General features: G+C 40.5%; 1 protein-coding gene across 1 annotated transcript in view; it reads right to left on the bottom strand.

Annotated features, from left to right (window-relative positions):
• Nucleotides 1-401: 401 nt before the first annotated feature.
• The window catches only part of TAF1B (TATA-box binding protein associated factor, RNA polymerase I subunit B), a 52,134-nt gene continuing 38,036 nt past the window's right edge, over nt 402-14,499 (bottom strand). The window contains exons 10-15 of the mRNA XM_025201851.1: nt 13,715-13,892; nt 13,134-13,180; nt 11,531-11,621; nt 9,616-9,686; nt 7,492-7,717; nt 402-913 (exon numbers count right to left, since the gene is read on the bottom strand). Of these exons, the coding sequence (XP_025057636.1) occupies nt 691-913; nt 7,492-7,717; nt 9,616-9,686; nt 11,531-11,621; nt 13,134-13,180; nt 13,715-13,892 (836 nt within the window). The 3' untranslated portion in view covers nt 402-690. The remainder of the gene's footprint in view (nt 914-7,491; nt 7,718-9,615; nt 9,687-11,530; nt 11,622-13,133; nt 13,181-13,714; nt 13,893-14,499) is intronic.

Genomic DNA, 14,499 nt, shown 5'->3' with positions numbered 1-14,499 from the left:
ATTTTGTTACCATGCAGATAGTCAACACCTTGCAAAAGAAAGGTGAGGAAAAAGCTGACCACCTGATGTACCAGGAAGAAGCAGGAGTTGTTCCAGGTATTAAAAAGGACAACACTGAAGAAACCAGGATGGCTGTAAACAGATAAGAATGCAAAATAATGATTCCAATAAGTGTCTCAAGCCAGCAAGGAGTGTGAAGGAGGGTAAGAAGAGAAGAAATAAAGAGACACCCAGAGAGTATTCCAAAGTTGCTACAAAAGATCAGACTTTGGAAGCACCAAGTTGCCTAACTGCCAGATCTCCCCAATACTACAGTCTGGTAAGTAACCATTTGCCTATTGCATTCTTCAGCTATTTTTTTTCTCAAACAAAGAAAATAATATTTTCTTTCTCATAAGACATTAGGTAAAAAACTTTATTTTGAACTTCAAAGTCTTTGGTAAAAGGAATACTTCCCACAACCTATTTCCATAACTTCTAATTCATTCTCATGACATTTGGAAATAAACAGCTGGTTTTGGAGCTCCACCTCCAATTTCAAATTGTTCTTTATAATATAAACAGAGAAACCTTGGCCCCAATCAGGCAACCTGATCCCGACGCTCATGAATCATCATTCTCTATCTGACAGTAGCCCACATAGGCTCAAAGATGTGGGGGTTGTATTGTACAACTGAGGGCACTCTTCATTTAGCCTGTATTTCCAGGACCTTTAGGAATTTCCACTTTCTTGGGCTTGGATTTTTTTTTTGACTTATGAAGTCTTGCATTGAAAAGTTTGTGTTCTATCAAACACACCTCCTCGTGGATAAGAGAAACATCTACCCTTAGGAGGAAGGAGAAGAGGTTTAGGATGAACTGGTAGCTCTTCGAAAAGTCTCCTTCTTTATAGTGTGCCAGATGCCCACATATCCTAAATAACAAAAAGGAAAGAAAGAAAACAGTGTCATAAGTACATCTTAAATCACGGGCTTGTCTTGTTGGCAAATACATAATAGAAATCATTTAAAATAGAAATTAAAGCAAAACACCAACATTTCATTAGTGCCATCAAAAGTATTATGTTCTATGACTGCATCCCTGAGAAAGAATCTCACTGGAATAATCTTTCATAAGAAGGGGGTAGACCAAGACTAGGACAAGTTGCAGTCCTAGGTAGGGTGATGATTTGCGTTAATATAGTGTCTTAGAATTACAAGTCATGCAGCAGGAACCCACTGCAAAAACTGAACAAAAAATGGTCCCTGTTTTTGAGAACTTGCGATTTGAAGTATAATACAACAAATGACAGATAGACCCAGAAACACCAGGAACCAATGGGATAATAATATCAGATAACGCGAAAAACAGCAGTTACAACACAGCAGCAACCTGTTAAGTTTTATGTAGAAATCACTGCAGAGGAGGAATATAAGAAGGATAATGATGGAGTTTTGTTGATATTGACTGATATCCCCCAAGCATGAGAGAAGACCACATGGAAGAAAGCATGAAGGTACCTATTTGAAAATTTAAACTGTGTGAGATGGAGGCCAATGTCTTGGGCTGAGGGAAAGATGACTGAGTATGGAGAGAGTGTAGAGGGTCTCGTAAGTGAAGAATGGTAGCAGTGCGTACTCTACATGCCCCAAAGCAAGCACTCAGTGGTGTTAAGTAAGGTCAACCTTTTAGGGTCAACCATAAAAAAAAAAAAAAAAAAAATTGTTTTGGATTGATCCAAAACCAACATCTTGAATTTTGTGAACTGGAAAAAAAAAAAAGTTTGTAGGCCCTTTTTAATAAAGCAAAAGTTTAGATCCATGGTCCCCAGTCTTTATCGGTTCAAGGGCAATAACACTGTGCAAGTAACATGCTGTGGTCAATATCATGCTTGCTCTCCTTGTCCAATTTCAATTTAAAAACTTTCTAGTTTCTTATAGAAGCCATATTGGAGGGTCTCAAGCAAAATACCAGTTGTTTGCTCTGAGTTTGGAACCTATCCCATGAGTCACAAGAGAAGACAGGCACCGTTCACAAAATGAGGGAAGGAGTAGGAGATGGTGAATCCCATTATATTCTATAGCCTGGTGTCCAGGATGTTAACAATGAAGTCACTCCACTCCAACCAAATGAACAATGAAATATTTTATTAAAAAGTAGAACCGCTTGACATAGAGAAACTGAAAGAGACCCAACTAAGCATACCTCACCTACAAGACCAGTGATTAGAACATTCCTCTGGGAGGCAAAATCTTTGCTCAGATCCCTACAATGAGTCATGCTGGAGAAGGAATCCGAATCTGTTCCCTAGCTCCAAGGGAAGATGCCTAACATATGGGTTCTGGGGTCCAAGAAGGACCATAAGACTACCACCTTGTCCTCACTGTTTTTTTAAAGACGTTACCACTTGTGAATCTACCAATTTTTTAAACTGTACATTTAAAAAATATCCAAAGCTTCGTTCTGACATTTCCATATATTTTTCTTTACTTTTTTGGCCAAAAAAGAGTATTCACTGACTGTAACCTGAAAGTATGAAGAGTTTTAGTCAACCTGAAACTGATTTTCCTGACAATACACTTGTGGCTAAGAAAAGGTCTGCCCAGACTAACACCTAACTAAACCTCATATTTTCCACGATTTTGCAGCTGCAGACTGACACACAATTTGGCTGTCAAATCCGATATTTCAATTCTAAAAAAACCTTTAATTTTTGCACTTAAGGAGGAAGAAAAAATTTAAAAGCTGAGTAGAATGGAGAAAATAGAAATATTTTTCATAATCTGCAGACAGCTCCAAAGGGGTGTGATCTGCAGTTATTCATCATGTCTGTTTTAATTCTGAGTTGCGGCAACTACATGGCAACAGAGTTAATAATACATTGCCATATATATTTAGCAGAAACATTCAATTAATGCAATTCTTGTTAGTGGTGGATATATGGAGGTTTGTGGGAAGCCACATGTTGCTAGGTTAGGTGTTGCAGTTTCAAAAAAAGTTAAGTCCTCTCTACTCCACTGGCCTTAGGCTACTACTTTACACTATAAAGTAAATTTGAATAACATTTTCTTTGTAGAGTCAATTTTTCCAATAGCATGTTACAGTATAGATGACAAATCTGCATGTATTTAAGTACTAATACTTTAAAACAGGATTAGATAACATAGTGGTACACTATCTTTTATAACTCATAGTTCATAAATGAAAATATCTGTAAGAGATATGCAAAATATTAAGGGTTAGATAAGACAGCAGTGATAATTAAATTAAATATGTGCACAGGAAAACAGGAGGTTGCAACATTACATTTACACACATCAAAAGAGCCCAAAGGAAGAGACTTCAGGTACATTAAAAAAAAGCGGGGGAAAATGCGCTTTACCGGAAGAAGCAGTGCCTTAGTTTGACCTGGCTCTGCAGCATCTGTACAGATCAGGTTCTTCAGCGGAGTTTTTTGATGATTTTCTCTAACGCTGAGTCAATCAGCTATTAGATAAAAGTGCCAAAAAAGCCCCACTAAAGCACCTGATCTATAGATGTTGGGCGAGCTGGGTCCAACTAATGTGATGCCTCTTCTGGGGATGTGCTGGGCTCAGCGTGGGAGCACAAGAAGTTTAAAGTGACATTTTTGTGGGTTTTTTGACATCTGTAAGCAGCCTATATGGTTTGCTCTTGCAAGCACAATCCAGTCCTTTTGAAGAGTCCTATTCTCAAAATGTGCTGGGAAAAAAATCAAAATACAGTATTTTACTGTAATTTAGTTTCAGACTGAAACAAAGTTGAATTGAAGCTACAAAATCACTTATTTAATATGAACTGGAGATAGAGCTTTCATAAAGATGTAAAAAAGTGTGCTTAATGGCTATGTGAGTCGCTTATTTTCACATAGGTTAGTGTGAAAAACCTCTCCATTTAAAGTTTATATTTAGGCATATACTTTCATATGCAGCAAGCTAGGTTGTACGAATCCAGTCATACAAAGGAATGTACTTATACACAATAAAACCTCTTGTAATATAATACTATGTTTACTTTATTCCAACCTATTCCAGTTACAGAGAATTTGCAAAAATGCAGCATGAAAAGATTTACAAATATGCAAGACAGCAGTCTGTACACACTTTAGACAGAGTAATTTTCAAATAGAATACTAAATTCAATTGATTTTACAAAACAAAGGATGATTAGTGTAAGGCTATTAATACTAGATTAATAGTAATCATACTATTAGTGTGATAGCATTAAAAGAAATAAAAGTTTACTTCAGTATAAAGGTATATAGGCATGAAGTAGAAGTCAGTTTAATTCAGCTATATCTCAACTTTACTTCCAACTAATAAAACAGCAGAAGCCCAGAACTGTGATTTCAAACTGGTCTTTAATGTCTGTTTCCCTTCTCTACTGCCACCCAAATTCACTGGCCAAATACAAATGTGGCTGGCTTTTCACAGTATATAACTCAGGGATAGCACAGTAAGCTGACTTACATCCACCAAGTCACTCACCCTGTTTACAGAATGAAGAGTTTTACAGTAAGAGAGAAACATGACTTCAGATGTAAGTTCCAGTTCCTATCCCAAGGTGCAAATACTACTGAATTCATATATTCTGTTCTTAGGTCTTCTGTACTTTGAGAAATGTAGCCTATCCAGCATTCAAATATATTGACAGTGATAGAGTCCTACACCTATACAGAGTCCCAACTAGTTTCAGTAAGATGTATAGGCTATCTCTAAGCAAGAGTGAAACTACTCGTACAGTCAAAGAACTATGATGTGATTGGAATGACAGAGACTTGGTGGGATCTCGCATGACGGGAGCACTGTCACAGATGGGTACAAACTGTTCAGGAAGGACAGGCAGGGGAGAAGAGGACGAGGAGTTGCGCTGTATGTAAAAGAGCTGTATGATTGCTTAGAGCTTGAGTATGAAACTGGAGATAGGACTGTTGAAAGTCTCTGGGTTAAGGCTAGAGGGGAGAGCAACAATGGGGATGTCATGGTTGGTGTCTGCTACAGACCACCCAACCAGGAGATTGAGGTAGATGAGGCTTTCTTTAGACAACTAGCAGAAGTTTCCTGACCACAGGCCCAGGTTCTCATAGGGGACTTCAATCACCCTAACATCTGCTGGGATGGCAGCTTGGGCAACAGTGACCACAAAATGATCAAGTTCAGGATCCTGACAAAAGGAAGAAAGGAGAGCAGCAGAGTATTGACCCTGGACTTCAGAAAAGCAAACTTTGACTCACTCAGGAAACTGATGGGCAGGATCCCCTGGAAGGCCAGTCTGACAGAGAAAGGAGTCCAGGAGAACTTGTTGTATTTTAAAGAAACTTTACTAAGGGCACAGGAACAAACCTTCCTGCACTTAGGACAGAACAATCCCATGCACCAGTACAGGCTTGGAACCAACTGGCTAAGCAGCAGCTCTGCAGAAAAGGATCTGGGGTTACAATGTACGATAAACTGGATATGAGTCAACAGTGTGCCCTTGATCCCAAGAAAACTAACAGCATACTGGGCTGCATTGGTAGGTGCATTGCCAGCAGATCAAGGGAAGTGATTATTCTGCTCTTTTCATCAATGGTGAGGCCACATCTGGAGTACTGTGTCCAGTTTTGGTGCCCCCACTACAGAAAGGATGTGGACAAGTTAGAGAGAATCCATCAGAGGGCAACGAAAATGGTTAGGGGGTGGGGGGACATGACTTCTGAGGAGAGGCAGAGAAAACTGGGCTTATTTAGTCAGCAGAAGAGAAGAGTGAGGGGGAATTTAATAGCAGCCTTCAACTGTCTGAAGGGTGGTTCCAAAGACGAAGGAGCTAGACCGTTCTCAGTGGTGACAAATGACAGAACAAGAAGCAATGGTCTCAAGTTGCAGAAAGGGAGGTTTAGGGTGGATATTAGGAAGAACTCTCTCACTAGGAAGGTGGTGAAGCACTAGAACAGGTTACCTACAGAAGTGGTGGAATCTCCATCCTTGGAGGTTTTTAGGCCTGGCTGGACAAAGACTTGGTTGGGATGATACAGTTGGGGGTGGTCCTGCTTTGAGCAGGGGGTTGGACTAGATGACCTTCTGAAGTCCCTTCCAACTGTAATTTTCTATGGTTCTACTGAAACATTAGCAGCAAAATGTAGGCAGACACCAAAACATTCATAAACAGCTTTGCCAAGTTATCTTACACACAAACTATAATTTCCTTTACTATTTAAAGTACTTCATTCTTGAAAGAAATAATTATCTCAACAAGTTGTGTGGCTGTTTTGGATTATATTCCAATGGAAAGTAAGATGTCAAATTCAATTTCACTTGTGACCAAAATCAGGATTTGGGAAAATATGCTTTAGATAAAATGGCCGTTTTTATTTGTTAAATCAATCTCTCCCCCAGTCCACACAGTTTTTTCTGAAATACCTGTAGGAAATATTCATTGCTTATAAAGCTGAATGCAAGTGACTAAAATCGACATGATTGTTTGATTAAGGTCAGGACAACTGAAACTCTCTGCATTAGGGATACAGTTTGTTCTAAATTAAACATTTTTCCAAACATTTTGGTAACTCCTTCTATTCTCTTGGGAATGACTGTATGACGGCTTAATCTGTGGCATTAAGGAAAAGAGGGCGCATTTCTTCTTAACCTCTTATTTTACCATGCAGTTCAGGATGATGATTTAGTTCCATCAGCTTTTTTAACCTTTTGGGAAACTCAGTCACTTTGTATCCTATAATAAATCTCTTCAAACCCCTAGAGCAATCTTCACACACACAAGCACAGAGACCATAACACATAATTATATCACTGGCTAATGCACAGCTGTGTACCTATCTTATGCCTTACATATTTCATTTTATAGAAATAAAATACCATATATATATATATGGGCTTAGTCTGTCTGTCAGTCTGTAATGCTCTTGGAGCACTCTGACTGGCTGTCTCAGCAGCCAATCACAATGCTTACTGAAACAATCAGAGTGCTCCACACAGACAGATGATTGGATGTGGAGAGGGGAGGGGTGGTGGAGTGCGGCTGGATGCGGCGCGCCGGGATGGGGGGGGGGACATGCAGGGGGGAGTGGCGTGCAGCTGGATGCGGAGCAGCAGCAGCACGGGCTGGTGGCGGCTGCAACCGCATGCAGGCCCCCTCTGGGAGGCGGCAGCAGCGCAGGGTGGTGGAGTGTGACGCTCCGTTCCTGCCTGCTTCGTCATTCTTGATGGGCAATTCAAGTGGGGGGGGGGGGACACCCCCCCATACAATATAAACATATAAGGTATAATATTAAAATAAGGTATTTTATTTTGAAATAAACACCTAAAATAATAGGTATTTATACACGCACACACACACACATATACATAAACACACACACACATATACATATTATATACACACATATATGTATAGTGTGAGAGAGAAATATAGACATATATAGTAGGAGAGCATTTTTCATAAACATTTAACTGTTTTGCGTAACAATATAATAGTTCACAACAAAAGCCAAATACCTACTTTTTGTTACATAGTTTGACTGTACAAAGCCAATATTCAGGGTTCATGGGTCTATGCAAATTGCATTTTTCTTGCAAAAATCCCTCCAGGCTATGCCCATGAAAACAACTTCCATCTGGGTTTTCTTCATCCCAGCTTAACTGGAAACTCGAAGGGCTTTGCTTTTCAGTAACTTGAGATGAATCTGTCAGTGCATCAAACTGTCTTTGTAAGCTCTGTATCATTTCTGTACAAATAGAAACAAAAGCCTAAGCCACAAGAAAGCTTCATAGTTTCACAGTTGGTAGGGTTGGAAGGGACCTGAGCAGATCAACAAGTCCGACCCCCTGCCGTGGCAGGAAAGAATGCTGGGGTCAAATGACCCCGGCAAGGTGATTATCTAACCTCCTTTTGAAGACCCCCAAGGTAGGAGCGAGAACCACTTCCCTTGAAATTGGTTCCAGATCCTAGCCACCCTGACTGTGAAGTAGTGCTCCCTGATGTCTAGCCTGAACCTACTTTCAATCAACTTGTGGCCATTATTCCTAGTTACTCTGGGTAGTGCTCGAGGGAACAGGGCCTCTTCCGTTCCCCACTGGTCCCCCTTGGTAAGTTCACCTTTCCCCAGATACGCAATTTATCTTTTCAACATAACACAATAAAATTATATTTGGAGCTGATTTACAAAGGAATAGAATTTATACTTTTATCTCTCTATGATATAGAGACAGACACTAAAAGGTTTATTTACTCTCTTCTTTACCTTCTTCCTTCTCCTCTATCCCTTCTAACTGAAGAGCTCCCATCATATAGAAACAAATAATTGCTAAGTGTGATAAGTGTGTTACCTTGTACTTCATATTGTTAAATGTCATATTATTTCCAGTCCCTCTGGATCATCCCAATCTTCCTATATGATATCCTTATTCTCCTATGCACTGACAATGTTTCTTAACTTTGTACTGCCTGCAAATGTCATTAGCATCCACCTACATGTTGTGCCAACATCATTAATGAAAAGATTACATAAGGTCAGTCCCAGGACTTTTTTTTGTGAAACTCTACTAGCAACCTTCATCCAGCCTTGTACTTTCCTTTTTGACACAATCCATTGTCGTCTCCCTTTGAGCCAGGCCCTTACTCATCTTGCAGTTCTTGTACTAAACTCCATCTTCCCTAGCTTAATTAATAATTTTCCATGTGGATTGTGGCACCATATCAATTACATTCCCTTTGCCTAGAAACCAGTCCTGAAATATTATGCCATGCCAGGCTGGTATAATTCAAACTAAAATCTCTGCTTGTCTCTGACTTTCTTGTAAATGTTGATCTTGAGCTGACAGCCAGTATGTATAAAACAAAGCTCTTACTCAGCTATCTTGTACACTTTCCCAGCTACCACCTTCCTTTATCACTGGGAGCAAGACTCTTGTCCTGCCTCTCTCTCATAACCTCAGCATCATCTTCAGCTCTGTCTAGGTTGACTGAATTAAAACACAGATTAAAATTTAAAAACAGCAAACAGGAAATCTTGCTTTTAAATTACTGGGTTTAATCTTGATTTGCATGTGCATTTTACTTTCTTAAAAAAAGGGTGATTCTCGTTGCTTGGCAGCCAGTAAAACATGACTGCCTCTAATAGTAAGGGATTGACTCAAAGACTCAGGAAGTTCCTTCCAGTCCTACATTCCTAAGAGAAGAGGATACCCACAACAGAAAGAAGATGGGAAAACAAATTCACTAATATTGGGAGAAGCATTAGTGAGATGAAAGGAGATCTAAGAGGGAATGGAGATGTAGAAGGCAAGTGAGGATAAGATTTTAAGAAAAGAGCATGGTTTGACTGTCAGAGCAGTAGGTCAAGGAGGGTGATATTGGAGCACAGGTTCCGAGTCCTGGTTAAAGGAAGTTCTTTAGAGACTTTGGAAAAAGTAGTTTTAGTTGTCTGCCAGATTGGAGGGGAACTCCAGACACTAACTGAACATAGTGCAATCAATGAGCTCAGAGATGAAAGGAAGAAGGGACAGTAGTAGGAGAGGCAAGTAGAGTCAAGACTGTTTTACTGTTCTGGTGATATTTTCCCCCAGGGACACGGAAAATTAAAGCATGTTCTTATTGTAAGGGAAAGAGCCAAGGTTCACTCACGTCTTCTCTTTAAAGCAACAGCTTTTTGCTTGGCTGAATAGAATAGCGGCTTTTCACATTTCCACAGACACCTACAAGTAAAAGAAATATACACAGTGAAAAGGTTAGCACAATTGTATCTAAACAATTTAAAGGGGTAGAAATTTCTTAAGAATCCTGCTAGAGGTATAAAAATATTTTCAGAAAACCTAAAATAAAATATTTTAATTTTATTTTCAAATAACAATTTCATTTAAATTTTAAAAAATATTTTGTCCTGATTTGTGTGCGTTTGCATTGTGTATATAGAGGTGATTGCATAATAGCTCAAAATGAAGTCTTACTCTTGTATATTTAAGGGGAGAGGGTGAGGGGGTGTCTGGGGTATGGGTGGATTTGGGTGGGTATGGGGCTTGTGAGGGGCTGTAGGTGTGTATGGATGTGGGTGGCAGCATATGGGGGTTTGTGGGGAAGAGTGGGTGTGTGTGTGGGTATGGGGTTTGTGGGAGGTTGGGGGTGTGTGCAGGTATGTGCACATAGCAGTGAGCAGGGCTCCCCTCAGAGATGTGTAGGGGGTATGGAGTTTATGGAGGTGTGTAAGGGACAGTGCGTGTGGGTGCAGTACTTGTGAGGTATGTGATTGTGTGTGGGGGAGGGTGTGGTAGTGGGGTTTGTGGGGGAGGGTTTGTGGGTATGGTGGGGTGGGCATGGGAGCCCCCCAAACCTGGTCAGCATTTGCCCCCATTCCACAATAACCCGGAGCCCGCACACCCTGTGGCATCTCCCCGCCGCCGCCAACAGTGTGCAGCCCCAGCCTTCCCCAGCCTGCTCTGTACCACCAGGCCATAGCATGTCCTACCACCCCTGGGCAAACAGGGGGGGATGAGGTGGTCCCACAGCTGGATTGCCTTTCTAAGCAGCCCAGGTGGCAGTGGCTCCTTCTAGTAAAGTATGGCCCACAGGCCAAATCCGGCCCATGGAGGGACTTTGTCCAGCCCACAGCAGGTCTCTTGGTCTCGCCTGGCCCAGGCGCTGCTCAGCTGTGGCTCCTCTTGCCACCCCTGGGCACACAGTAGGGCTGGGGCGGCTCCATGGCCGGACTGACTTTCTAGGCAGCCCAGGCAATGGCAGCTCTTTCTGGCTGCTGCTGGCCCCAGCCCTGCAGTTGCCAGCAGGGACCCGTGCGCGCAGCCCCACCCCAGCACACCCCATGTCTCCTCTAGACTAGGCCATCCACACTGAGTGGCAGTGGCAGCAGCAGGTCAGAAACTTACTCGGTGCAGGGGAAAGGCAGCCCCTCGTTCTCACTGTTGCCAGGCATATCTTGCTGCAGCCACCTGGAGCCTGCACTGTGCCAGGCTGCCCTGCATCTCTGCGACCATCACCACTGCTCAGGCTGCCTGTCACTGTCGCCCCACTGAGCAGCCCAGAGTGCAGCGGTGATGGTGGTGGAGATGCAGGGCAGGTCAGGGCAGTGCAGGCTCTGGGTGGCTGCAGCAAGAACTGCCTGGCACCAGTGAAGGGGAGGAGTTGCTTTTCCCCAGTGCCAAGCAACAGTTTCAGCCTGGCAGCTACCACTGTTGCTTAGCCTGGATGGGAGACTCCAGAGGAGGCACGGAGCATGCCAGTTTGGGGTTGCGTGAGCAGGTCCCCACCAGTACCACAGGTCTGGGGACAGCAGTGGCAGCAGCCAGGACCCGCCTCCACCTGGGCTGCCTAGAAAGGCAGTCCAGCCATGGATCCGCCTCAGCCCTGCTGCATGCCCAGGGGCAGTAGGACATGCCAAGGCCAGTTGGTGCCTGGGCCAGGTGGGACCAGGGGACCCGCTGTGGGGCAGACAAAGCCCCTACACAGGCCAGATTCAGCCCACAGGCCACATTTTGCCCACCCCAGCCTAAGATCAATGGGAAATGGGAGGCACTGAGGAGTAACATACCTGGCACGCTCTTCATCCAATTTCTTTTGCTCTATATCCATAGATTTCTTTACTACCTTGTACCACTTTCTGAAATCAAACCATAGGCGGCCTACAGAAACATCCCAAAATTTAGTTTATGAACAAATGATTACAACACAAAAAAGGGTAATGCAAAGAACATTTTACAAAATTTTACAAGAGGCCTCAAAAAATTTATCTTAATTTTTTTTCCAATAGAAACATTTAAAATGTATACACAGCTCACTATTATATACGAGTTTAAAATGAATTTATTTAGCCCAGACTCTTAAAACTTAGAATTGACTAAAATTATTTTCACTATGCTAAAAAGGCAGCCAAATTGCCAGATCTGGTTTTAATGGTCTTTGTGCTAATCAGTATGGCAGTAGAAAACCTCACAGAAGTCCCTAGGCACAATCATCTCCTTTCCTTTGTTCATGTAAAAGGTTAGAACAGAGACAGAACAATGTAGATATCCTTTGTAGTGTTTGGAATGAAGGGACATTTGGAATAAGATCTACAATAAGTACTAAAAGAATGAACCAGCAACTTCTAAAGGCAGTGCAACCTGTTAATAGTCGAGCAACAACATTGTGACATACATGCTAGCAAGCAGTTGTGCTGTTTCCATTCTTGGAATAACATGCATTTCAACATTTCAAGAGAAATGTGAAACAAATATGGTAATTACTATCCAAGCACTGCAGAGACATTTGTGTACTGCTGACAATAAAATACAGTGTTAATTTTAAGTGAACAATGTAAAAGTCTTCCAAATACTGTCAAAACTCTGTCCACATGCTTCAGACATTATGCTCACAAACTGACACAATCTCTCTTTTTGCTTTTTCGTTCATTAGGCCCTTGTGTGCTTATCTAGAATGTAAAACAAATTAAAATTAAAAAATCACTCTGCCATGCTAATCCTCCTTAGCAAGATGTGGGTATGACCTTTGCAAGCCTTCCTGAACACTTTTCTAACCTGATTTCTTACCTTTGACTGTACAGTGGCAAACTTTTTCTCCTATTTCAGTTACATTTATATTCTCTCCGACTTTCACACGCTTTTATCTAGACTCAGAAAATGGGTTGTGTTTGAAGTCATGTTACTCACTAACACATTTTAACTAAAATTACTTCAAACAGCTTATATTTGGCATACACAAGATGCTTAAAAAGTAATAACTGGCTGTAGTCTATGCTAGGGTACCCCTTTACTCAGCAGCCGCAGAAAATAAAATGGATCTTTAATGCACATAAAGGGTCACATTACAAAGAAAAAGGCATATCAACCTGAGCAAAAATGAGTACAGAAAAAATGAAAGGCAATTAGCAAAAACACCACATTTGTACACACAATTAACTAAATATATCCAAGAATGGCAATTACATAATCAAATACAGCAACAACTGTATGAAAACAAACTCTAGTTATAGTTATATTTTCCCAAAAGGAGTAATTGGCACATCGCAAATGAGTAATGAATGCCAAAGAACACAGTCTGAGGGTCAGTAATGCCAAAATTCTACATAGCTGAATTACAAAGTTATTTCATTTACAAAATTATATTAGACTGTTTCCACTGAAATATTTATGTACCTTCTTTATTCTTTTTGTTTCTTTCTTCAGCAAAGTTTGAAAGTACCCTGAAAAGATATACTTTTATCAGATGGACTTTTTCTGGACCCATGCATCCATTTTTGAAACATTAAATATATATTTCAAATAAAACTATAGACATCAAGAATTATACTTTAATTTAGAATTTGTAATTAGGTTTACACTCAGTAGTCAATTTAGAGCCATTTTTCATATGTAAACTATTTCTTACAGTTCAAGAATTCATGATTAATTAACTAAAGTAATAGTGTCATACTATATAGATTGTTTCATAGATGAGTTATGTCAAAAATACAATTTCATAGATTGAATAGATTTCATAGATTTTTAGGGTCAGAAAGGACCTCAGTAGATCATTAAGTCTGACCCCCTGCCCTGGGCAGGCAAGAGTGCTGGGGTCAGATGACCCCAGCTAGGTGTTTGTCCATTTCTCATTATTTAAATTGGCTTACATTATTTGCGTCTTCACTCACTATAAAAATGGTTTTTAATAGCTCTGGACTGCAACATTAGAAAATCTGATCTCCTATGACAAACTGTCAATAGTCTATAAGACTTACCATTCATATTGATCATTTAGTAAAAGCAGTAACTTGAGCACCACTATGATGATGGCTACAGAGATAATATCATAATTTACTTTCCTTGCTGATTTATTCTCTGCATCAAGAGTCAGAAAGTCTGCTTCTCCAACACCAGTCTTTTTTACCACTCTGCAAGTCCAACTGTGCAATTCATCTGATTAAGAAATGTAAAACATTATGAATGAAGATATCCAGACAAATTAATAATAAACAGCTTCCAAAGTAAGATGTATATTTAGACAGCACTTTGGGAAAATAATTTGTTAGGTCAACAAAAAGCCACATTTGTTTTAGGCTAATAAGCCAGTTTACAAATATTTTTTAGACATTTAAAAAAATATTTTTTATAAATTTTAACTAATTAACACAGAAAGCCTTTATGAGGAAGACAAGTATGGTTTTTGGTATATACTGTGATAGTTGGGAAACATTACACTTTTAATAACATGTTCATCAGGTCTGTTGGATGTAATCTTGACAATGTCATTGGGCCACTCTAGCCTTGTCCTGAGAATGGCAAACAAACCTTAAACCCATGTTGTTCAAGCTTGAACAACTCTACATATGAGCTGATCTTTACTGTTACAAATAGTGGCACTGATTTCAGGGGAACCCCTTACAGTAGTAAAATTAAACATGTAAATATTTCCTGGAAGAGGCCTTAGGGCATGTCTATACTGCAAACTGTGTGACAAACTAGAGATATCTGTGCAAGCTTTAAACTAGCTTTAGCTCAGATACCAGCTGAAGGCTAGCCATGG

This window comes from Alligator sinensis, unplaced genomic scaffold (genome assembly GCF_000455745.1).
Source record: "Alligator sinensis unplaced genomic scaffold, ASM45574v1 scaffold678_1, whole genome shotgun sequence".
Classification (NCBI taxonomy): Eukaryota; Metazoa; Chordata; order Crocodylia; family Alligatoridae; genus Alligator; species Alligator sinensis.
Note: the sequence above shows the minus strand (reverse complement) of the source record. Positions and strands in the feature narration are given on the sequence as shown.